This window comes from Bombus impatiens, unplaced genomic scaffold (genome assembly GCF_000188095.3).
Source record: "Bombus impatiens unplaced genomic scaffold, BIMP_2.2 scf_0019, whole genome shotgun sequence".
NCBI lineage: Eukaryota > Metazoa > Arthropoda > Insecta > Hymenoptera > Apidae > Bombus > Bombus impatiens.
The window spans coordinates 398,701-423,351 of NT_176438.1; the positions used below are offsets into that span (position 1 = coordinate 398,701).

At 35.6% G+C, this 24,651-nt stretch overlaps 3 protein-coding genes across 11 annotated transcripts in view; 1 reads left to right on the forward strand and 2 right to left on the reverse strand.

Annotated features, from left to right (window-relative positions):
* Positions 1–3,654, reverse strand: part of LOC100744870 (serine/arginine repetitive matrix protein 1) — an 11,809-nt gene extending 8,155 nt beyond the window's left edge. Inside the window, exons 1-3 of one of the 7 annotated variants that reach the window (XM_033319258.1) lie at positions 2,997–3,134; positions 2,303–2,334; positions 1–52 (exon numbers count right to left, since the gene is read on the reverse strand). In XM_033319258.1, the coding sequence (XP_033175149.1) occupies positions 1–52; positions 2,303–2,328 (78 nt within the window). In that variant the 5' untranslated portion in view covers positions 2,329–2,334; positions 2,997–3,134. Of the gene's footprint in view, positions 53–2,302; positions 2,335–2,421; positions 2,626–2,996 lie in introns of those variants that run through there. The other 6 variants (XM_033319246.1, XM_033319255.1, XM_012382208.3 and 3 more) reach the window with 6 other exon arrangements.
* Positions 3,655–4,255: 601 nt separating this feature from the next.
* The window catches only part of LOC100744991 (protein SCAI), a 25,755-nt gene continuing 5,359 nt past the window's right edge, over positions 4,256–24,651 (reverse strand). The window contains exons 2-5 of one of the 3 annotated variants that reach the window (XR_004461213.1): positions 23,783–24,633; positions 16,996–17,409; positions 8,782–8,996; positions 4,256–8,488 (exon numbers count right to left, since the gene is read on the reverse strand). Coding sequence is in view for 2 of the 3 variants with exons in the window: in XM_003484549.4 (XP_003484597.1) it covers positions 12,418–12,662; positions 16,996–17,409; positions 23,783–24,633 (1,510 nt within the window). In the remaining variant the exon portion in view is untranslated. Of the gene's footprint in view, positions 8,997–11,893; positions 12,663–16,995; positions 17,410–23,782; positions 24,634–24,651 lie in introns of those variants that run through there. The other 2 variants (XM_033319458.1, XM_003484549.4) reach the window with 2 other exon arrangements.
* On the forward strand, positions 18,993–21,310 carry LOC112212421. The gene is made up of 2 exons (XM_024365999.2): positions 18,993–19,575; positions 20,649–21,310. Exons 1-2 carry the CDS (start codon positions 19,347–19,349, stop codon positions 20,741–20,743), a joined length of 324 nt encoding a protein of 107 aa, XP_024221767.1. The 5' UTR covers positions 18,993–19,346; the 3' UTR covers positions 20,744–21,310.

Genomic DNA, 24,651 nt, shown 5'->3' on the forward strand with positions numbered 1-24,651 from the left:
CGCCGGCTTTGGCGATGGCGACGGCGCCGCGATCGGTTCGTACTCGTGCTCGCTGTTACGAAAAGTCACTTGTTTTCTTCTCGCTCTAACCGGCATTTTTTCCTTTCTTTCTTTCTTTCTCTCAAAATTAGTTCATATACAAATGGTTAATTGACAATTTGGATATTGTTAACTTTTGAAATTATCTTGTTCGATGTTATCTGTAGCTTGGACTTTGTTAATTCTTAAAGCGGTTCTCTTTTGGAGGTAATTGATGACTTTTGTATAAATGGGTAATTTTGATTGAAATGATGATTATAGGTATTGTTAATTTTTGAAGTTATTCTGGCTTATTGGATGTGATCCACAATTTAGATTTTGTTAACTCTTAAGGTGGTTCCTTTAGGTTGGTGATAATAGGTAATTAGTCATTCAAGTTTTGTTAATCTTTGCACATAGTACAGTCTTTTTACTTATTTGTTATTTTGCATTTTCTTGATCTTTGCAGTGGTATTTGCAATTTGTGATAGCTTAAAGTTTGTTAACTTGTGCAGTGATTCTTGTAATTAGTTGTCAGCATGAATTTTAATGTTATATGCTTGATAACTTAATTCTTTGAAATGGATTGTCGACTTGAAACTTTGATGTTACGTACTAATTTAAGTCTTTGGAGTTAATGATCAGTTTAACTATCGCTATTATTTTATAGTAATTTTTACGATTAATTATTTTCTTATAAACTTGAGCGTTAAGAACTTGAGTAATTATACAAAAAACACTTATCAACTAATTTACACATTTACGTTAAATAACTGTTAATGTTATCCATTTTATCTTGAGCGTGATTACGTTTGTACCATTAGTACGAATACTGTTAGTTTCAGAGTCAGTCTTATTATTGAGCAAACACCAGGGAACGAGGTCTGATCAATTCAAGCTCGTTTCACTGAAAGACGACGTCACAGTGGAAAAAGTAGCCACTGGTCGGACAGACCGCAGACTTCCAGCGGTGAGTTGGAGTATTCATGTTTCGATCACAGGGTTAATTTGCAGACGGCTTATTCAGGAGGGCAATATTGAAGGAAGACACATCCTTATTTAGGTATAATTTTCTTCGAGGACGGCAGGAATACTGTTACAGTGACAATATTAATTAATTCTTAAATTCTATTAAATCTTTCTTAAATTTTCAAATATTAAATTTTAGTTTAATTGTACTTTATAACAATTAATAAACAATATTTTTACAGCTATTATATGTGCATAAGGTGCTCTAGAGCTAACAGTTAAACTTTTTCGATACACAATCAAGCACAAAATGTTATATAAACATAAATTATTTAAAAATTTGTTAAGAAGTTTTAATAATTGCTATGACTAATTGTTATATAGTATGACAGACGTACAATTATAAAACTGATTATAAGATGGAATATATTAAAAAAGTTTGGTTGTTAAACCCTTTGACACTCTGTATATAATTTTTTAAATTGTTTATATTAAATTGAATATTGCTGATAGTTTCTTACATACCTCATAAATTTCGACATACCTTATAGTTTAAATAAAAAGGCGTCCAGCCTTCCAATACTAAATTTTCAAAAATATCTAGCTCCAGATTTTTTCAATCAACTATACTTGCAGCAACAATACGAATATATTCATACGCAATTTAAATTAGATTTGTTAAACTTTTTACTTTCTTTTATGCCTGCTTTTCTATAAAGGTGGATACGCTCGACAGTCCATCTAAAAATCATCCAGCACAAGTTACTCTCGGTTATCTTGAAGAATCCTCGACACAGAATCCCTTGTTATCTTTGTCCTGATTGGTTGAGCGTTATCACGACTTTCCACAGACCGATCATCGATACCAGTGCTGCTATTATCGCGGTACAATGACTCGATGCCCACTTAATCGCGTCGTGTCTATTCATCCATCCCTTTCATCGAGTTTAAACTTGGAGGTTAGAATCGCGTCCTTTCGCTTCCGACAGTCATCAACCCCCTCTCTATCCATCAAATTATACCTACACGTGTATATTTCTCATATTCATACTCGTCCATCAGTCACTCGCTAATTTTAAAGAAAATATTTAAAATGATAAAGTTTCTGTCAAAGTTTTAAGATATATGGTAATTATAATATAATATAGTTTGTTTTGTAATATAAATAGTTAACAAATGTTAATTCCCTTTCATAATTGTAACAAAATTTATTCTTATCCTCAATGTACTAGATATTGAATAACTTATGAACAAAAGTATATATCTACATTCATACCATTTATCCACATGTACATTTACAATTATTTATACTCACATACATATACGCAGATTTCCAATCATGAACACCTGCAATCATATACATTCGTACATAAATGTACAATGATATACACCATTCAAAATCACATACAGTTCCAATCATATACATATACGCACACATGTATATACCTGTACATTACAGTCATCCACTGACTCCAGCCATAGGTATATCCACATACATCATTGGAAAGATAGACAGAGGGATACGAGAGGAGTTTGGACGCGGAACCGAGCTGACCGAGGATTCTATGTATAGCCAGCCGGGCGAACCTTAAATAGCTGCGGTGGAACGCGAGCATAGTCGAGACGCGTAACCTATACAACATCGACTGGTATCTATGCGTGTGGGATACCAATCGGAAGGAATATTCATTTATTTTCAGCTGGAAAAGGAATGAACTAGCCTGGATACCAAATTACTAGCATTTGCTTCAAAGCGTTGCTTGGTTATTGTCGTGCATACATAAACGTGGAGCTAGATATAACCTAACTAGAAACACGTAGACAACATTATACATACATGTACATGTACACATATATAAAAATATACACGTATTATTTATATATACAGAGGTATAAGAAAACTATCAATAGACAAGCTCCAAACTGTGTTTCAAATACTTGGACGCAATTCCAAGATTGGTCTATTAGTCGATGGTAGAATAAAATGTTTGGTCTGACTTATTACTGACCTGCAGCGGACCGCAGGTGGCTGCTGCATCGTCCTGGACGGCGGTCTACCGTGGAGAGCACGTCGTTCCGGCAGAAGCGAGTCGCTCTGGTAGTACTGACAGCCACAACGGACCTCGCGGCCGAGGCTCGACGTCGACGACGCTCGTGAGGTGCGTCCACGTTGCTCCGGCTCCATCCCCACCCCCTGAGCTTCCACTTGTCCACCTCCAGTCTCCTCTTCCTCTCTGCCTACCTGATGACGATGTGCTGGCTGATTTGAAGTGTCGCGTGTGGCCTATTCACGATCGCGCCCTTTCCTCCTCCAGTTTGAATCCACGTTGCGTTTCTTAGTATATTTTCTTTCTCTTTTACAAGTAGTTTTAGTTTGTTGGTTCACGTAGTTGCTTTAAGTTCTTGGTGAAGATTCTTGGAGGTTATATGTGAGTCGATGTTACGTGACGCCGCCACCACCCCGTATGTTACACGGGGAAAAGGATAGAAAGAGGGACAGAAACAGCGAAATAGAAGAAAGAGAGAAAGAGAGAGTGGAGAGTTGGTTTACCTAGAGCAGCCCGCCACTGCAGCGGCTTCTAGGCGACTCTGTACCCTCTCTGGTCCATCTACGCATCACGGCATCAAGATTATTTATAGAAACATTTCGTCTTGAATGTCTATTAATTCAGCCGACCAGAGTTCACCTGCATGTGCGTATCATCGTACCACCTGACGGCGTGGCAATTGCACGGTTTTCGCACATGCGCCATGTAAGGCGCTTTCGGAGCGCGGGAATTCAATTTCCCTATATGGCGCTCTAGAGATTACGATTTTGGGGAAAGTAGTGCGAAGATTAACAAGTTCAATGCTGAAGAATTCCTACGATTTCTACCTTTCGTGAAGAAAACAATTTGAGAAAGATTTTGCCTATTTGATTTTACTCAAAGAATATCTAGAACATATGTTAGATTGTTGATAAAAAATATTTAAAAAAAATACATACACATATTGACTCTAAATTGAACGTGTTAAAGATGTTTAATCCTTCGGATTTAAAAAATGATTTAATGATATTACGAAGAATTGGTTGATAATCCTATTGAGTTTTGCTGTTTAAGATTATTTTTTGATTTGTATATATTTCTTTATCTCATTTGATTTAAATCTGATTTGTTAATGATCTTTTTAAGGGATGGACAATTATAGAGAAATGTTCAAGACATTAGTTGTTTGGATATAGTAAAGAATTGGTTGCACATCTCGATAATGTTTAAGTGTTCAAAATATTATAATTCTTTTTTATTTTGTTGCATTTAAATTTAATTTTTATAGATCTTTTAGGAGATGGGAAATTCCAAGGAAATTCCAGGGAATTGTTAAAGATATTAACTCTTTGAATTTAACTGTGAACTTTTAAACATTAGAAATGAATTCTTATAGGTATGCATTTTTAACTTTTTAGTTTTAGTGGTTCATTTTTTCCGTGGGAAAGGATGATATCAAAATTACTAGCTTCTTAATCCTCTATAACACTATGAAACTTAGAAATCGCATATATATATTTTTTAAACTTTGTCTTCTTTATTTGTCATTCAGTTAAAAATCTTAATTAACTATAATATATCTTTCAATAACTGAAAAAATCCTGGTTATAGAGGATTAAACAACGATCACATGGAAGGTTAATTTAGTTACCGATCGTTCAAAGAGGGGATACTAATACCTTTTTTCTATTTCTTGCCTTCTTGAATCGTCGAACAATTTCTCGAATTATGTCGTAGGGTTCCGTTGCTGTTTTTAACGAAATCACTCAAGAAACTCGCATATCTTACATTTCTTTTTCTTTTCAGAATTATTAAAACGCACTTTACCCATAATATTTTACAATATATCCTTAAAGTATTCGACAAAGCACTTTCTCGTTACATTTACAATATCCCATTCACATTCTCGTTTTTTCTTAGAAATCATCGAAACGCGGGTTCATCCACTAATCGCATCTATTAAACAACCCGACCTGATGAAACTCAAACAAAACAATTGGTATGAAAGAACACGAGATCCAAGAGAACTATCTGGAGCAAACGGATCGAACCAGACGAAGTGGACGAACAAAACGTTTAATCGAACGAAACACCAATCCAAAATCTTTTGTGAAGAATAATCGACGATCGCCAGATGTCGATGGCGCGTGAATCAGAATTATCGAAGCTACACTGCCAGCCATAAATGTTAGGGCACCTATTCATTACAATTATTGGGAAACTCTAACAAATTTTGGTTTATTTGAGATTTTATATTGTATTATAATTATATGTTATAATTATAATAATTAGGATAAGGCTTTTTATGCGAATTCATATTTTTCATATTTGAATGCAACTACAAAAATGGTACTTAATTATAAGTAAAAATTTGTTTTATCTTCTAAATGTTACATTGGGAAGATTACATTAGAAATTTTATATATCTTCCCATATTATATACACTCTGTACATTTTTCTACAATCAAATTTTCCATAAATCTGCAATCTAGATTATGATAATCATATAATAAAATAATTAAAAAATAGGAAGGACGAAAAGTATCTAATTTGTATTAAATATAAATAGGTATTCTAATATATACTTATGGCTAGCAGTGTATATTATGACGGATTCATGAAAGAAACGTAGAGGATCGTAGATATTGTGCCGTAATCATGAGAGTCGTCGCGCAGAATGATCGAACGTGCAAATTTGATGATTATGTCATGATTTGGCACTCGATCATGGAGCCACGTCGTCTTCCTCTCGCGTGTTTCCGTCGATGAGTAAAATAGAGTCGCGAACATTGCGTTCAACATGATTCTCTTGGCTCTTTATACGCTTGGCTGTTTCTACGGATAGTCCTGGCTTCCGGGTGTAAACGTCGACCTTTTAGTATCTACTCTTTCAGCCAATTCGTTTAATACTATTTAGTATAGTGTTAGTACAGTTGATGAAAGAATTATGGTGAAATATAATTAGTTATGATTTCTTTTTCATGGTGAAATATCATTAATAATAATTAATTTGTTTAATTAAAGAAACGTGAATATTACAAGAACTATAAAAATTGAAAGATGTTAGTGTTCTGGAATAATGCAGGTAGTTATTCGAGTTAATAGTAAGTTCTGAATATTTTTAGGAGATTTCTGCCGTTTTAGTACACCATAGCATAGGAATGTCAAGTGAGAAAAATATTTATCGTTCCTGTACTATAATTAACAATGATACAGGGGTGTTTTGTAACATGTAGAACCTCGTTCGATGGTGGATGTAGTCGCGAGAACAATGAAAAAAGTTGGTGTAAACGCGAACCCTGTTTGTCCTTGTACTTAAGTTCTAGCTTTTTTCACATTAAATTATTAATGAGTAGACTGTGGACAGTTATTGCAAATCTGTATCTCTATAAAAAGCAATGAGAAAAGAGTACTTTAGACACTTTTGTATATCGTGTAGATTCTTTATATTTTTGTATATTTAAACTTAATGGCAAATATTTAATAAATTTAGTAAATTTAAAAAATGCATAAACATTGGGAAACTTTTAACATATAGACAAACTACAGTATTACGATACATTTCGACATTAATGCAAATTAAATTTAGCGATATATACAGTTAATATTGACGATTAAAGAAATAGATTTTTCTTTTTGGAACATCAATTACGTAATCCAGTGTAACGGCGCTGTAACGTGACAACCGCAGGCTTGAATTTAGGTCGAAAGTGACTTCCCATATGGTTAAGCAGCTGTACATTATTGATATACAAAAATGACTATGATTCGAGAAAAAGGTTAAACAGGGCACATATTTATGCAAACTTTTCTCATTCCTTCGTGTCCTCTATCTACCATTAAAGCTACATAGTTCCCTATGTTATAAAACATCTTGTACAGAAAGGCAGATTCTTACTTATTAATTTATAAAATATCATTTTTACAATATTACAAGAAGACTTTAGAAATCTTCTACTTATATATTCGCCAATAATATGCAAAAATACTTGTGATACGAATCACCAAATATGCTTTCTCATTCAACTACTATTTTTATAACTCCTTTATATTAATCTTAAATATACTTAAATATACTCTGTTTGTTCATCGAGAATGAATTTTATAATTAAGGAGCCTTGTTGAAAAAGGGTCCAGAAGACAAAATAGTGAATTGATTAAATAACAAAGTGACTCTAGTTTTTTAAAATATTAGTTACGTTTGTGTTTATAATTATATCAAAATATAATGTAAGAAAGTAAAATGTGTTAAAGTCTTTCAATAAATATAACATGTAAGTGTTTCAATACTTATAACTGGAAGTATATGTATTTGCCATAAACCTATAGACCCTTTTTATCAAAAAAGTTTCCTCAATTAGTTTTATTTCCCTAAAAAATGCTTCTCTTTGATAATCAAACAAAAGATTGAATATTCTCAAGAATATAATAACATATAATAACGGCAGTTTATAATGAAATGAAATTAACAGTAAGACATAAAAAACCAAAGAAATAAACTCGGCTATTAAATGGTAGAATTAAATGACACCCAGGAACCAGAGGACTATCATAGAGATTGATAATCGTATGGTCTCTGATATCAAGTATGCACATATGTGATCGGGTACATTGCTCGCTTAATAATGCTGGACATTATAAACGGTAAATGTAGAATCTTCTGCGTTAATCGTCGTATCCGTGATAATAGGACGCAAGCGTATTTCGTACGTTCTTCTGGATCTCGCTTTCTTTCTTTCTTGTTTCCTTTTCGTTTCTTGCAAAACATAGAGGATAGACAGAGATTTCATGTGCATGTATATGTGTTATGATACAGTGACCGCGAATCATGTATACAGAGTATTCCAGATTTTTCATACAAAACAATGTTCATAATTTTTATATATTCTATGAATAAGGAATGTTATATAGGTCATTTACAGCTTCATTAAAAATGTATAGGAGAAATGTGAAATACCCAAAAAAGAATAATATTTTAGCATACTATTGAGCTTGTAGATATGAATAACTTTAAAGAAGAAAGATATACCAATCAAATAGTAGTACATGCAGTGAACTGATAGAAACAGTTAATTCGTTCATTGAGATGAAATAAAAATAAAATTTTTATTACAACTTTTTTATTTTAAATAACCTATATTTATGGTCTTTTTAGTTTTGCTCGTAGAATATTTTTGTTTTGCAGAAAAACTTGGGGCACTCTGTATAGTTTTAAACACAACAATACTCGACGAACGTTCGTCCGAGAAAACTGCTATTACTCTGCTCTCAAGTCGTTGCCCCTCTCCGTTTTCCCTCGTTTTTTTCCTTCTAACTCCATTTTCTATCTTCTCCTCTCGTTTTCTTATAAAGACTAGATTGTACATAGTATTTCCTATATACACACGAACACAAATGAACTTGTTTCGTTTTTCATCTCGATCCTTTATCTTCCTTTTCTTCTTTCTTTACTCTTTCCTTGTCTTTCTCTACAGCTATTTAAAAACGGAAATCATAGTGGCGTAAGTCAAGATTTTGAGGATTTGAATCTAATATGTAGTTCGATTTTTAAATGTATCATTCTTTTGGTTTTATACTTGATTAAGTTACATAACTGCAGATTCATATTTTTATAATATAAACACAATTAAGTATAGATTTGCTTCATATACTATAACAAGTACTTTACATATCCTATGTGTTCTTGCATATTGCATGCATTCTGTGCTTCTTTATGATTTGAAAAAACATAACTGATGTTTTAGTAAATTATAGCAAAGCAACTTACAACCACTATGATTCTTAGTCTTCCATTTGTTCATCTCATCCCGTAAGCTAAATTGCCCGTCATATAGGAGAGAGCAAGTTCAATTTGGCGAATCGTCATCTCGGCGACTCAATGAGAGCCACTCTTTCTCGCGTTCTGGTCGCTCTACTTTTTGCTTATAAATAAACGAGCCTCGCGGTTGGCACTTTGTGACGTCGGCGGGCCACTGTGTAGAGCTGTGAACGGGAAAATCGAAATGAACGGAGGAGGAAGATAACAAGCGTGAAATGGCCAAGATGAAATTGGAGGGTTAAACAAAAGAAAGGAAGAAAGAATAGGAAAACATGAAAGTAAGAAATATGGTAATATTGTAAGAAAATTATATACCTGGCGTTCCACTTGTAATTTCATTGATAGTGAAAAAAAATAAAAACAGTTTTTAGGTGAAGATTACATAGTTTGATCCGACATCCGATGATGATAAAAAGATTCTTTTCAATATTATCTTCAACGCTGCTATTTTTCCTGTTTAAGATCACTGATATTAACATCCTCTTTTTACTAGTTTAATTTATTGCAACATTGTAGCCAATTTGTGGGTAGGTTCAACGAACTATGACATTAAAATGGACATAAATAAAAGAAATAAATAATAATTATTTAGTTGTATTCATAGAAATCCGCAATTTAGAAGCTGCTGATTTCAAATTAATCAGAAGATTAGCAGAAAACTCAATATACATAGTTGCAATTAGAAGAAAAATGATACCAAATTTCTGTCTGATAGCGTACATAATAAAAGAAGAGAATGTTCGCCTAAAACTTCGCGATAAAACGTTTACAGTTAAATTTAAGATGTGTGTATATAATTTTCTGCAAATGTATTTTGCGCATTTTTACCGGTGTATTATTTGCCCTCGGTTTATCCGGAAAAACCGGAAACACCTTGCGCGGGAGGGAATTATATAACAATGGGAGAAACAAACAGGGAAAAACAGGTGGATAGCCGTAGAAAGAGACGTTGTCTGCGTGGGTGACGATTACGAGACGAGAACGAATAGAGAGAGAGAGAGAGAGAGAGAAAGAGAGAGAGAAAGAGAAAGAGAGAAAAGGGAGGGAGAAAAAGCGCCGGAAAACCTGTGCTTCGCGGACACATCAGCGAAAATAGAATCGCAAAGTCTCGGACCCGCGTTTCTACAATAAAGTACGCATATATTATGTATGTGTATGTACAGTAGCTCACGAAAAAATTCCGATACTTGTAGAAATCTTTTATGAATTTATTATGTGTGTCAAGACACTTTGACAGCACTCCAATGAGATCCAACTGTCGTAATCATATTGATAAAATTAAAAATAAATCTGAAAATGTATATGAAAGTTACAAGACATTTAGTGCAAATATATATTTCGCAGAGGTCATAAAGGTATTTAATAAACAATGAATTATTTATTACATTAATAAATCTCAATATACAATGGAACCATCTTTAACGCTTATTACATGTTTGATGGTTGTTCATGCTGTATACTAAATTTTTAATATATATATGCATATATGATTGCAACGAATACCTTCTAACTTTTATGTACATTTTCAGATTGGTTTCAAATTTTATCAAGACAATTACGTCAATCGTGTCTAGTTAGAATGCTAATCAAATTTTCGAACGTTTTATGCATCACGTACTTTTATTAGTATTCAAATACTTTCGTGAGCTACTGCATATGTATATGTATGTATCGTGAGAGGTGTCGGATATAGGTTTACTGCGTAATGGCATAATTCGCGGTCCGAATGGTTCTACAGTCCCGGATGATGGAATTAGGACCACTCAAAGCTTTTAAGTTGAATAATGTAGTGGTCAACAATGGGTAAACAAGTGATTTGATCAGATTTCAAATATCTCCAATAGTACTGAAGCCAAATAAACTGTCCGATTATGGGAATACAAATATTCTGCGACGTGACCTAATAAAAATTAAATAAATTAAATAAATTAAATAAATTAAATAAATTAAATAAATTAAATAAATTAAATAAATTAAATAAATTAAATAAATTAAATAAATTAAATAAATTAAATAAATTAAATAAATTAAAATTAATTAAATAAATTAAATAAATTAAATAAATTAAATAAATTAAATAAATTAAATAAATTAAATAAATTAAATAAATTAATTGTTACGTATACATAATTACCTACATATATGCTTATAATTATTAATAATTTGGACAATCAAAGACAACTTGTCATTTATCTGATATAGTATATGTAAAACTTCTGCGTGTGATCCTAATTTGATACCCGGGAACCGTAAAATGCATTCACAGTATTCTACATATATTGAAATAACGAAATTCCCTTTATTTCTCTATAAATTGATTAATCACCGTAAATTCCAACATGTTTTCGTTTCTTTTCGATCTTCTTCATCTTTCTTCCATTTCTTCTTCCTTTTTAAGAGACAGAGAAGAGTTGGGAGGGTGCGTGGCCTGCGATCCGAATAACCGAGAACCGAGAACCGAACGGAAAACCGTAAAACACGGAAAAACCGAACCGAGTCATTCGACGACACGCTAAAAGCTTCTTAAAATCGTACAAAGCACCAGTGCGTACAAATTCACTCCTCCGTTCGTCTATACATACAACTTGAGAATCACAATGTCCCTCTCTTTCATACGTATTATAATTAGTCATCTTTCTCGTTCAAATTTTTTTTTTGTTTCTTTTTTTTCTTTTTACCATCGACGCAGTGACAGAATATATTATATATTTCATATATATATATATATATTTGTATGTTCATATATATACATATACATACATATATATATACATATATATATATACATATACATATATATATATATACATATAGACTTTTTTCTCTGTTTTGTGTTTCGTTTACTAGTCCGTAGCAAAAAACTGGCAGCGGTGTGTCGCGATTAACATAGAACGAGTCCTTAAAAGGAGAAACACGAAGCCGCGAATATAATTTCTTCGCTCGTTCGTTTCATTCTCCTCCTCCTGCTCCTCCACCTTCTTTAACACTTCCTCTTCCGTATCCGCACGTTTCTTCGCGGGCAGAGAAGAGAAAAACGCGTCGTTACCCGGCGTCGTGTGTCTTTTTTTCAACCTTCCAATCGACAAATACCTATTGACAAGGAGAATGCAGAAGTCATCGAAAGATCATCGACGAACGGACGACGAGAAAAACGATGACAGAACGAAAAGTACGACGCCGGGTTACCCTGAGACGGCGTCGACGATATTCAACACGAGCGGCCAATTAATCCCCGTGATTTATCGAACGACGATACACGTGCATGTGGACTGTACACACGTGATTTCTTCCGTTCTTCGCTTATCATTTATCTTTCTCTTCCTTTCCTATACATACATACATACATCTTTTTTGTTTCGACTCCTTCGATTCTCATTTTCTTTCCTATCCTTCTTCTCCTTTTTCTTTCTTTTCTTTTTTTAAATCTTTTTTTACTTTTTTTTGTTTAGACGCGATTTAATGAGGTCTCAGTGTAACGATTTTATTGTTGCAATTGTAGTTACAGTAATCGTAATCGTAGTCGTGGCTGTACGGCGGCAACAGAGATGTGGACTCATGGGGGGCCGGGCAGGAAAGATGCCTGGGTCAGGCGAGTTCGTTGCTGTCCGGGAAATGGTCGCGACAGTCAAGACAGGCGGCCAGATCGAGCACCAGGTGATGAAGAGTGGGATGCTCGAGGACCTCCGCGTCCGGCAACGGTGGATGGCAACGGGGCCTCTGCTGTCGACCCCTGAACGACCGGTGCAGATTCAACACCACGTCGCAGAACACGTAGCGCACCAGCAACAGTCGTAGGAAATCGTCGCCGAAGAATTGCAACACGCTGGTTTCTGCGTGGACCGATAAAAGCGCTCGGTCAGGTCCAAGGCGGTTTCTCTCGGAGTTCTGGTACGTTTTTCTTTTTCTTTCTTTTTTTTTTTTTTTGATATACATGCGGACATGTATACGTATGTACAAATGGTTGTAACAGTGTCTCCGTGGTTGTGTACAATGGGTGTGCAGTTGGAGTTTCTACATTTGTTTCTCTTTTTTCTTCACTTTCTTCTTTTTGCTTTTCGCTCTTAGAGAGCTTTGGTGGTTTTAGAAATTAAAACGAGGCCCTTTGAGGTTGTTCGGATTTTTTTTTAGGAAAATGTTTTAAAGCTCGTGGTGTTTCTTCTTTGTAATTTAGAAAGATGTGGTGAATAACGAATAGCAAAATTGTGAGGGAGTTTGTTGCATGAGAGTAGTAACATTACTGCGTAGAATTTGTTTATCGCTCGAAACAATTAATCCTGTCTTTTGAGTTGTGGGAGAAACTCTTTTTTTATCAATGGTAGAACATATTTTCCTCGTATTCTTATAAGGAAGACACGACGCATTAAGATTAGATTTTACCTGTTTTATCGAAAATAATTATACATAAGTATCGTTTAGTTACAATCGACAGGTACAAGACGATTGAAAAATACAATTTTGCGTATAAACAATACTAAGCATGAAAGGATTAAATTAAAAAGTAGATCCCCGCTGCACAATTTTACTATTCTGTCTTCCTGCATATTCTAACTTCTTGCCATATTATTATTCAGAATTCTGAAAAAGAAATAGGATAAATGGGAATAAAGGGAAACATAAAATAACATAATTTCAATATTGGAGGAGAGAAGGGAAATACCATAGAAAAGTGAAAGGTTTAAACACCTCCAACTGCACGCTAACGGGCAACCGATTCATGGAGAGACCCTTCCAACACTTTGTACGCTCATTCGTTCGTTTCGTTTCAGAATTTTGACGTTCGAGCAATTCGATTTATGTTCCGATCGGGGACGTCAGCTCGCCGGTAACTTCCATCGTCAAACTCGGCCCTTTTGCACTTGATAAATTTTTATGAACTCTCCGTTACGGGCAAATAAACTTTCCCGATTTCTACGAATGTTTGCGACAAGTTTATTTCGATCCCGACACAAAAGAAGTGTTGGTAACTCTTGTTCCAGATGGAAAAACCCGGCAGGTACATCTTTCCTAAGGTGTATTTTTCAATCCTCGAAATTCAATATTGTCCAAGTCTTATTCAAGAAAAAACTTTCTTGTTCCTTCATACATATTATCTTCTATCTAAAAAATAGGAAAGAATAACAACTATAAAGGCAATTATATTCATCTAAACTTTCCTCTTTTGCATTTGTAACATGAAATATGGAATTTGTATTATAGGAAGTAAAAATCACTTATATCTTTGATATTAAACATCTAGTAAATAATTCCTGTCTACTATCATATAAAATTATATGTATATCAATAGCATTGGCATTACAAACAGCTTCATTGTGCTAGAATTTCGTTTGTTTATAAGAGGAGAGATTGTATCTCTAAAATTTTTCCGGTTTAATCTGAAATAGAATAAAGTAATAATCAGATGAATGAAATTAAAAATAGTAAAAAGTAAATAAAAGTAAATAAAAAGTACAAGAGTAACAGTAGATAGTAATAATAGTCGCGTTGAAATGAAATTAAATTAGAAAATTAGATTAATTGTTAGATGGGTTATTTTACACCTTATCGCTGTCTCTGGTTAAACTGACGAAAATATGCATGACAAGGATAGTTTACTCTGTTCGTAAGACTCGGAACTGTATAGTCCAATCGGGTGGTCGTGATGCTAAAAAGAGAAATGAAGAGTAAGCAGTGGAAAATCTTGAGAAAATTTTCTTCATAAGCAGTCAATTGCATCTGCGACTGTTTCGTCAGCGCAGTTACATTACCGTCATTCATTATACCGTCAGTACAGCCATTTATTTCGCTATTCGTTCCCATATGTAATAGGATGTAATTAACGAGAATAGGAAGACAATTAAATTATGACAATTGGCATATACAGATAGAGAACATTCTCCTACGAAAACCATATCTTTCTTCTTTTACGCTGTGGTTTGAAAATTTGAAGCATATGACATAAAAGAGAAAGTAGTGGGAAAATCCATCCACTTTTATGATTTACGTGCAGTAGCATTGTCATGATCGCTCGGTTGGACTACACTTGGAAATCGATTGAGGACCAACACCACAGATACGTACGTTTCTTTAAAATTATAGAATTTCATAAAACGATAGAATCTGGCTGAAAGAAATAAGGAAAAATATACCGAATTCCCTTTCATAGTCACAACGTTGGAAAACAGAAATCGCTGATGCGAACTGATATTAAAACAATTGGAAATGAAACGTTACGTTAACTTGGTTCTTGAAGTTCTAAAATTGATTCTTAATTCGTCATACTATACTGGAAATCGCCTCTGCTGACGTCCACGATCTTCCTCTAAACAAAAATTCGACGACGGTTCCAGATCCAAAGATATGGCCGACAAATTTGCATATTACTGTTGCTGCTGTTGTTGCCTGCTACTAGAGAACCTGTTGTTGTTGTTGTTGTAGTTGTTGTTCGAACTTTCGAACGAATTATTGTCAAGCTAGACAGCCAGCTGGCTGTCCCGATCGATTTCGGTGAAACTTTCTAAGGGTAAAGTGAACTAAACGTATCCGCACAAAGCTTTACTTAACGACGCGATTATTATAAAGAGAATGAGAGTGAGTGAGTGAGTGAGCGAGAGATAGATAAATAGATAGATAGATAGATAGATAGATAGAGATAGAGAGAGAGGAGAGCCTGCGACAAAGGAAGCCACTCGTACGTTCAAAACTCGCACACGACATATCGCTGTCGCGAGAGGAACAATGGAGAGCCCCTTTGTAGCCGACCCTAGATCACGCGTCTAGGAGGAAAGATTGCCGGTTCAGCGATAAACACGACCTGGATCTAGGCCAGCTCTGTTTATCGTTCGAACGCAATCGTAAATCCCTTTCGGCGCGTTCTGGCTGCCGGTGAACGAACCGAGACGATTTCGAAGACTGGGATCGAGAATTCTTCTAATGCACTCCTCATTAGCAAAGCCGATTATAATCGTTATTAAGGAATAACCATCGGATTGATCGAGAAGTTTGTAGCGTTTTTTAAATATAAACTTCTATCGAATAGATTGATATTTGAGTTCTCAACATTTTAAACTCTAAACTTCATCATTTTCGAACGTGGTGCTTTGAATTTTCAACTGTTCAAATCTGGAAGCTTGTCGATTATTATAGCCACTTAAATTATATTGCTGGATGCTTTATAGTCGTTTGACGAGCGAAACAATGTTGAGAGAAGATGGCGTTGCTTGTGGAGGATAACGCGTTCCGCTGTCACGCCAATTTTATGTCATTTGGCACCCACGCCACGTAGGTCAACGATATCTGGTAAAAGATAAAGAGATTATGAGAAATAGCAGGGCGCTTATCCCAGAATCGTGCAATTGAATGTCTGAATATCCGCATAAAAGAGTTTTTCTTTTTATAATTCCTAACAGACACACGTTGTATTTACTTTTTAAAATGAGCTTAAACGTTATTCTCAAGAAAGAAGTTTCCTATAAATGGGCCGATACTTATGAACTGTAACATACTTCTTGGATATGCATTGATATAAGGAGAAACACTATGGTAATTTTTGCAAATGATTTGCATTTGGGAAAGATCTGATGTATGATTGCATATCGTTTGCTAATTGATGATTTTAATAATTAAAGAAATTTACGTCGGTGGATTTCTTTCCTCTTTGTGAGCCCACACTCCTTTCAACGAAGATCGATCCTTGCCCCTTTGGAGGAAAAAAAAAGATAGATGATACCAAAATAAATTCATTGGCACGTAAATAATATAACATCTAATTTACCTTCGCACTATTCCACGTCTCTTAATTACAAAATGTCCTATTAGACAGACTTCACAATCTTCAAACCTGTATCACAAAATCCTCTACAAAAAACCAAAGAGTGAAATACTGTATCAAATTCATTTCCATTATCGTCATTCCAAAAGACATAAATCTATTATACAATCTTTACAATCGTTTAAATATTCTAAGATCCATCTAATAAATCTCTAAAAGCAATATTCTCATCACCCAGTCCACGGATCGAACGCAGCCAGACCAGAGCCAAGAAAGTTTCACCGATATGCCCCATTCCCCGTTCCCCATCCAATTAGAAGAGAAAGAGGGACAGAGATAGATAGACAGAGAAAGAAGCCAGAGCAGAGCTCTTGCAGGCCGTGTCAGGCGACAAAAACAACGTCCTGGATCCTTACCGCATCTGGAGCGCGTGACGAGCTGACAAGCCTCGATGAGGAATCGCTCGATGTAACGCTGGCACCGCTCCCAGTGGTGCACGGCCAGGCTGCCGATGTTGCATATAAGGCAAAACGCGGCTAGGGGGGCGTGGAGAAACAGAGTGAACAGGCTTCCACCGTGTCGAACGTCGCGTAACGTTGACGGCGTGTCTTGGGGAGACATCAGCACCATCAACGGCTGTCCGAAATAACGAGGTATCTGTTGGAACACGAAGCTGTTGTCCGAATCGACGACCACGAACAGCGGTTTCCTTGTGAATGGATAGAGGTCACCCGGGTATAGGCAGTGCGGTTCCTTGCCACCTGTCGGCCTCTTCCCGTGCTCCGGGTCCCTCTTGCTACACGTGGACACGCCACCCAGGTCGTACCCCACTGCAAAATCGGAAGGTTTATCAACATCGTGCAATTCCGGTTTCGTGGAGCGGCGTGATGTCACGTGGGAACGGTACCCTAACTATCGGGCTACGCGCCCTTCCTTGGCTTCGTTTTGTGTTTAATGTCAGTTTTGGCTTTTCAGGTTTCGAGTTACAAAGAGTATTTAGGAAATTCGTAGATAGGAATATGGGGATTTGGTGCTTAAGGTTTATAATTAGGAACTAAGGCATTTAAAATTTTTAAATATAAATGTTGGAATGTCGAGGTGTCAAAGCATTGAAGTTAAAAGATTTGGAAACTGGAAGATCTCAAATTTGAAAATTTATCGCTTCCAAATGTGAAAGTGTAAAAATTTAAAGCCCTGTAATTTAAAAATTTGCGGATTCAAAACTTTAAAATCTAGTAAATTGAAAATTCAAAGCTTCTAGATTTGAAAATCCGGAAAAAGTACAAAGTTTCCAAATTTAGAAGCTTAAAAATTTGAAGCTTCCGAATTTCAAAGTTTGAAAGTTCAAAGCTTCAAAATTTGAAAGTTTAACCACTCAGCGCTTCGAAATTTAAAAATTAAAAACTCATGGGTAAAAAAATTACAAAAGTTCGGAGATTTGAAACATTGAAACCGGAAGTATTATTTTCTAACGTAATATATCTTTTTAAAACTATAACAAATCTTCCATAAGGACCGAATAAAACCGAAACTTGCGGTTGCTGAGGCCTGTTTTTCGCACTGAGCGTTCTATAAATAAAACAACGATCAGTTGCATCGGCTGTTCACGCGCGGCCGGCTTGAAAGAGCGAGCTTCATTTCGGCGAAACAATGAGCAGAGAAGCTTGTCCGACCGTGTCGGTTTTCGAGACTCGCCGCTTGAAATTGGAGCGTTACCAAAATCGTTGCCTGTATCCTTGGAAGATTTATTTGTGTCCGGACTAGATCGTACCACGACATTGTAATTTGTATCGCGCATTTTGGAACGTACCAATTCTGCTTTTAAATTCTACTTAGTTTCCCGCGCGTCTGACCATTCCTAGTTTTTTCCACTAAATACCCTATATATGTTCTCTATTCAAATTTAAAAAGTCAAATTTAATTTCTTGTCTAATGCTATAACGGTATGGTGAATGCGTATTTTGAAAGCCGAAATAAAAATAACAAGGATCTATGTTTATACGTATGTTACTATGCTAAATATTCCAAAATTATTGACTGTCTTAACATTCTAATCATATTGTTGATTTTTTACGGAGCTTTAAAGATATATTAACCTTTTTTTGAGATAGTTATATCTTTAAGTGTAACAAGTTGTTTTCTTTCCATATTAAAATATTTTCTGCTTAACATTATGTAACATAAAAATAAAAAAAAACAAAGAAGCTAGATTTATTATATTGATCCCTTATGGTCTTCATACTTGATATATTGAGATCAAAACACACATCCACTGTAACCATAGTCTAATGCCAACGTTTATTTGTAAAATCTATCGCAACCGTAAAAGTGAGATTTTTAACGACACCGAAAGCCGAGATTTATTTAAAAGAGGCAAAAGAATTGTCGGTCGAATGTAACCGGCGGGGTTTCTTCGATATCGACGCGTCACCGCGTATTTCGATATTGATTGCAAACTTAGAATCTACTGGGCCGACAGCTTGGAATCTCTATCGCGGAATAACCTTGACACGGATGCGCTACTCTACTTTCGTTGAAAGACCGTTTTCGCCTTCTCGAGCGGCTTGTAACCTCACTGCGCTCTGAATACCGGCTTCCGAGCGCTCCTTTGGTGGTCAGCTTGCTAAATTTTTCAACATTTTCGACCTTCGGTCTTGACTCGAATTTTTTTCTTCTATTCTATCCCTCCTCTTTTCTTTCTTTTTTCTTTCACTTCTCCTTCGTCCTTTTAAAGGTATTTTATGTGTAACATTTAGGCAACATACAAATGGACGATAAGTGGAAAGTGTTACGTACTTTGAAGAGAACAGCAGGAAGGGAGAAAGAGAGATTGCTCGATGACTGGAGAGGAATTGTGATACAGAATAAAGTAGTCTGTACAAAAGATCCGTTTGGAAATAGGTGGCCAAATTTTACAGCGTGTTTCGGTTCTACTGATGAAAACGGGTCACGTGAAGGTTATGGATTTGCGGACGTTTTCATCTCAAGTTGTAGAGGTACGCATGTTATACTGGAAAATATATCAACGTTACTTTATTTTATATGTATATACCTCTTTGGAAACGAAATTTTTTGAGTATAATAAAAGTTAGAAATATGACTAATAGTAATTTCTGAAGGAAAGTATTTTTATTTACCTTCCTAACCTCACTATGTCCTGTGGCACAATCGTATTTCTTATCATTAAAAACTTCCCAAATTTATGAAAGTTGATAGATAATGAGATATTCAAAATTTTTTTATTCGTCGAGACGGAAGAAAAGTAGAGGTTTAATAATCCAAAGTTTGAACCAAAATATCTGTAATATAACACAAACGTCTATTATACATTATCATATTTATAGCGTAATTTAACCTGCATATAAAATTAAACACGATCCCAAAATTTTGCCACCAATTTACCACTTGATACACGCGATAATAAATACCCATAGGACAATAAATACTTGTTTACATTTACATGCGGACACTGACAAATACTGAGAACACATAGAAATATAGTAGCTCGCGAAAGTAAATACTTATAGAAACTTTTCATGAATGTATTATGTGTGTTATACGAAACAGTTTGAAAATGTAGTAGAAAAACAGTAACAGTAGTTTCTTATTGCTGATTTTTATGCAATTATCAGTAATTTTGAGATACAAAAATACGTAATGATATGCAACGTTATGATACGCAACAACATACAAAAGCATACAAAACATATAAACGTATAAAGATATAGTATTGTTTTTGTGTATAGTACTGTTTATGATATTTAACAGGTAAACCAGATCTCTACTCAGATCCTACTCTTTTGTATCCATGAAAATATGAATTTATATAAAAATCAGCAATCTACTAATTATACTATTGATAAAATTCGAAAATGTTTTATATAGCACAAACAATATATGTATACATAAAAGGTTCCATAGCAAGTACATATTCAGACATTTCTGCGAGCCACTATACATGTATCACAAAAGACATCGAAAGCATTGCATAACGAATTCTGGTATTAAATATACGAATTACTAATTAAACCAGAACAGAAATGCGATGAATGACGGGCAACTATTCCAGATCGGCCGGAAGATAATAGATCGTCGCGGTTGAACGTCGTGGCACGTGGAATATTAGGAAACCATTTAAACGACCTGGATTTTCTATGTAGTTAATTCAACATGCACCGCGAGAGGTCATGGTCGTGTGTATCTCGTATGCCGACTCTCAAGATGTCTTCTTTCGATCCGCATAAAAGTTTCATGAGGATGCCCACTAATTAAAGACGAAAAAGAAGAGGACGCTAGCGTGTGTTCTTTCAAGTTCCTTCGAGTCGCGGACACCTTGTACTGATCTTTTCGCGAATCCAATTAAAGGCGTTGATTTCTGAAGGAGAAAGGAACGCTGTATTGTGAAACTGGGGAATTTTCTTTGTGGTACAATGTGGTTCTAACGTGTTAATGAGAAGAGGCTATTTTTAGGCGTGTAACTGAATTGTTCTCAACAAATTGGTTGGATATGAATAATTTTTGTTGCTATTAGATAACAGAAATTCGTAAAATTACTAGTAGTTCTAGTTTTTGTATTAGGGGTATGTGAATTTCATCTGCAAATTTAAATAGAACTTTTTACCTTCTGTAATGTGTAATGTATTTAATTATATACGTGAAAGTATAAATATTTATACCTTTCTAAAATGTATGTTTGATTTATGAATTTCATAGATATCATTTGAATCTGTGTATGGAAGTGTGATACTTAAATATTGATTTTTTATGCTGTGAAATTTTCAACTGTTATTATATAGTAGTTAATACTTCATCTAAGCTAGTGTAGCATTGCCTACAGTTAAATAATTTTTTCTGCAGTTCTTGGTATCTTCTATATGTATCTATGATTATATACATATAAGCTTCTGACTCTATAAGCCTCCTATTCTAACCAATCTTTAAAGCTGTAAATAATATAGCCTAAACAAAATATATCCCAGCACAAATGTCTTAATAATTAGATTTCCTGCTCTTTGTACTTCCTATAAAAAACTGAATCCATTCAAAAACTATCCACTATATATGTAAGTTATTCTTTAACCCTTTGTAACCAAAACTTAATTTGCTTATGAAACAAAAATATGACAGATTATTATAGTTATTCGTATTAATCTAAAATATAAGAATTAATTATTATTATAAAAAAATCATGAAGTAGAAATAAAATAAAGTAGAGTTTAACAAATAGATACATGTAACTTCCATAGTGTCATACAGGGTTAACATTGCTTTACCTTAACCTCAACTCAATTTCCAACAACTTATTTAATTTAAAAAAAAACATTATATAAGCATACCATTCCCTTCCAAGTACAATAGCTGCAAACTTCCATCTTCCAAATTCGGAAAAAAGCAAAGGCCAGAATAAATTTAACTACCGCAACTGATAGTCATCATCAGTTCCGATGAAATGCAGAAACACTTTCCGGTCTTTCCCACTCGACTATACATAATCCGAATACTACTAACGAAAAGAGCGTTCCTTTCAGTAACTAAATCAACGATGAGTGCGGCTCGTGTGTCGTATGCTCACTGGAAGCCCTTGAACGAATCGGAGAAAGGTGATAGTCCGATTCGATGATCCAATTAGTGGCATGCGTTTAAAGGTAGATCTACGCGCGGTGGCGTAGGCATCGTGTAACATTGTTGCGACACGGCTTATCTGTAAACTGCGGATTTTTAGACATTTATAGGAAATTTGGAAGTGCAAAATTGCACAAAATACACATGATACAAAAAATATATAAAATATTCAACGTATAGTGTATAATGCTTGATAGATAAAACAATTTTCTGATCGAATATCTCCTTTTTTAATTATATTCTCAAAAATATTTATGAAAAAAAGTCTCTGCAGAGTTTACAACTTTTTAGTTATAATCACAAAAATTTGAATCTGTATAAATACCCGCGGTTTACTAGTGTACATATATATTTAATTGAGCGTGTTTGATTAAATGTATTTAACTGCTGTAACAAAGGAAGCAGCTTCATTTTTCAGTAATTTAATTAAAGCAACAAATATCTCGTTAGATTCGATTTTATCTTTGCTAAATTAACTCTTTCCAGTTAAAAGATTAATATACCGAAAAATAGCTTCTATATATTTTACAATATCTCAGAATTGTGAATTCAACCCTATCTTCTCTAGATTTTAGTTACGTGGTTTTACCTCTCTAGACTCAATTTGTCGAACAGAATACGAATATTTTGTATGATAGACATGGAAAAATCCTTTCTTCGTCGTTCAAGGATCGTCAGGAGAGTTAGACGTATCGATAGGACACGGAAGACTCGCTCTACCCGACCGGTCGAATTACCGGCCGAGGAAACTGACCGAAAATGCCGACACGCGTTCGCATTCGGCTTCGTCAAGCGCGTGATTCGTTTTAGCCTTGCATCAACGACTGCCCTCTACCGTGATAAGTAATTTTCGGCCGATCAACGGAATCGATCGGAGGCCAACCGCCTTTTTAAAACGGAAACTATTTTCGTTGACAAGAGGCGAACATGCTTTGATCGATCAACTGGTTATTAGTTCGCGTAAAGTGTTTCGATTTGGAGATTTTCAGGTCGTGGGGGTAGTTGAATTGTCGAATGAGAAGTTTTACAAATTTACTAAGATACGGTATTAGATTTAGAAAAGAAAGCTATGTAAAACTTGATTTGGAAATGTTGGCTTTAGGATTAGTGCGAGAAAGTACAAACGTATAAAATATTGGATTTGTGTTGCATATGATACTTATCAATATACGGATGTGGTTATAGTACTCTGAAATTAGGTTAGACACGTGTCTGTCGGTGACAATATATTTCAAGAAATCGTCAAAAATATTTAGGCCAATGATGATTTGCTTTTGTACATTTTATGAAACAACTCTAATCGACAAAGCTAATAAAACTTCGTAGCTATTAAGATTAACTATACAACAGAAATATTGCAACCACGGAAAACGCTCTTCCTTATTTTCCTTCCCAAGAAAAACCCATTAACATCAACCATCTATCAAACTTCCTCCAACTCTCTAATCTGCTCTACTCCTACATCGGCTGCCTACATCTATTCCATATCTCTTCCCTGACAGCAAAACGTAAAAACGGCTCAGCCAAGGCTCTAAGATACTCGCGGAAGCGTGATCGGTCGCGATCAAAGGCAACACTCACTTTCTTCCGGATGCTTGACGGTGGAGAAGCAGCCGTCGGCGGACAAGTAGAGCAACAGCGCTCCGTTCGCGGGCAGCTCCTTGAAGCCGCTCGCGAGGAATACCTGTACCTGGCTGTAGGTGGGCTTGTACAACAGGTACTTGTGTGGATTGTCCCGCCTCGGGGCACCGTTCTCGGCACCAGGATACGCGCCAGGCCTAAATGGCATCCTTCCTGCCGGCGACGCATCGTGCAGGTGATTAGGGTCGTCCCTTGGCTCCCTCTCCAGCGTTTGCAGCATCCTGAACATGTCCATCGACAATTCACTAAACTTCACCTGGTCGGCGCAATTGCCAACGATCAGGATCTCCTGCAGGGATAGGCACATGGGTGGCGTACGTTCGACTGGCGGCGAGGTCTGGGGCCCCAACCTGTGGGTTAGTATAACCGGGTTCGAGTCCGAGTGCACCACTCCGACGGCCGATTCGGCCTTCACGAACGCCTTGATCTCGTCGAGGACTAAATTCCACTCGAGTTGATCGTCCGGTTCGTAGGTGCTGGTGTAATCAACGATTTGGGCATCCAACTCTTGGACCAATTCACGGACGAGCTTCATACGATTCAACAGCAGGCAGACGACGATGAAACGGGCGTAGTACCTGAGCTTCTTCACCATCAGGTCGCTCCTATCCTCCTTGGCGGCACGGCTGTAGTAAGCGCGGCCGCGAATCGCTGCGTAGAACGAGTAGGCCTCGTGAAGGTACGAAGTCTCACTGGTGCGAAGGTAGTAATGGTAGTAGAGCTGGCCGATCTTGCTCGCGATCTCACCGATCTGCCACCTCTTCAGGCCGTACTTCGTGTCCAGTATCGTCCTGTAAGAAGAGGGCGCG

Coding starts and splice junctions, on each gene's coding strand:
- LOC112212421 (XM_024365999.2), top strand. CDS start 19,347: ATGGACGATAAGTGGAAAGTGTTACGTACTTTGAAGAGAACAGCAGGA. Junction 19,576..20,648: donor TTTCATCTCAAGTTGTAGAG/GTACGCATGTTA, acceptor CAACTATTCCAG/ATCGGCCGGAAGATAATAGA.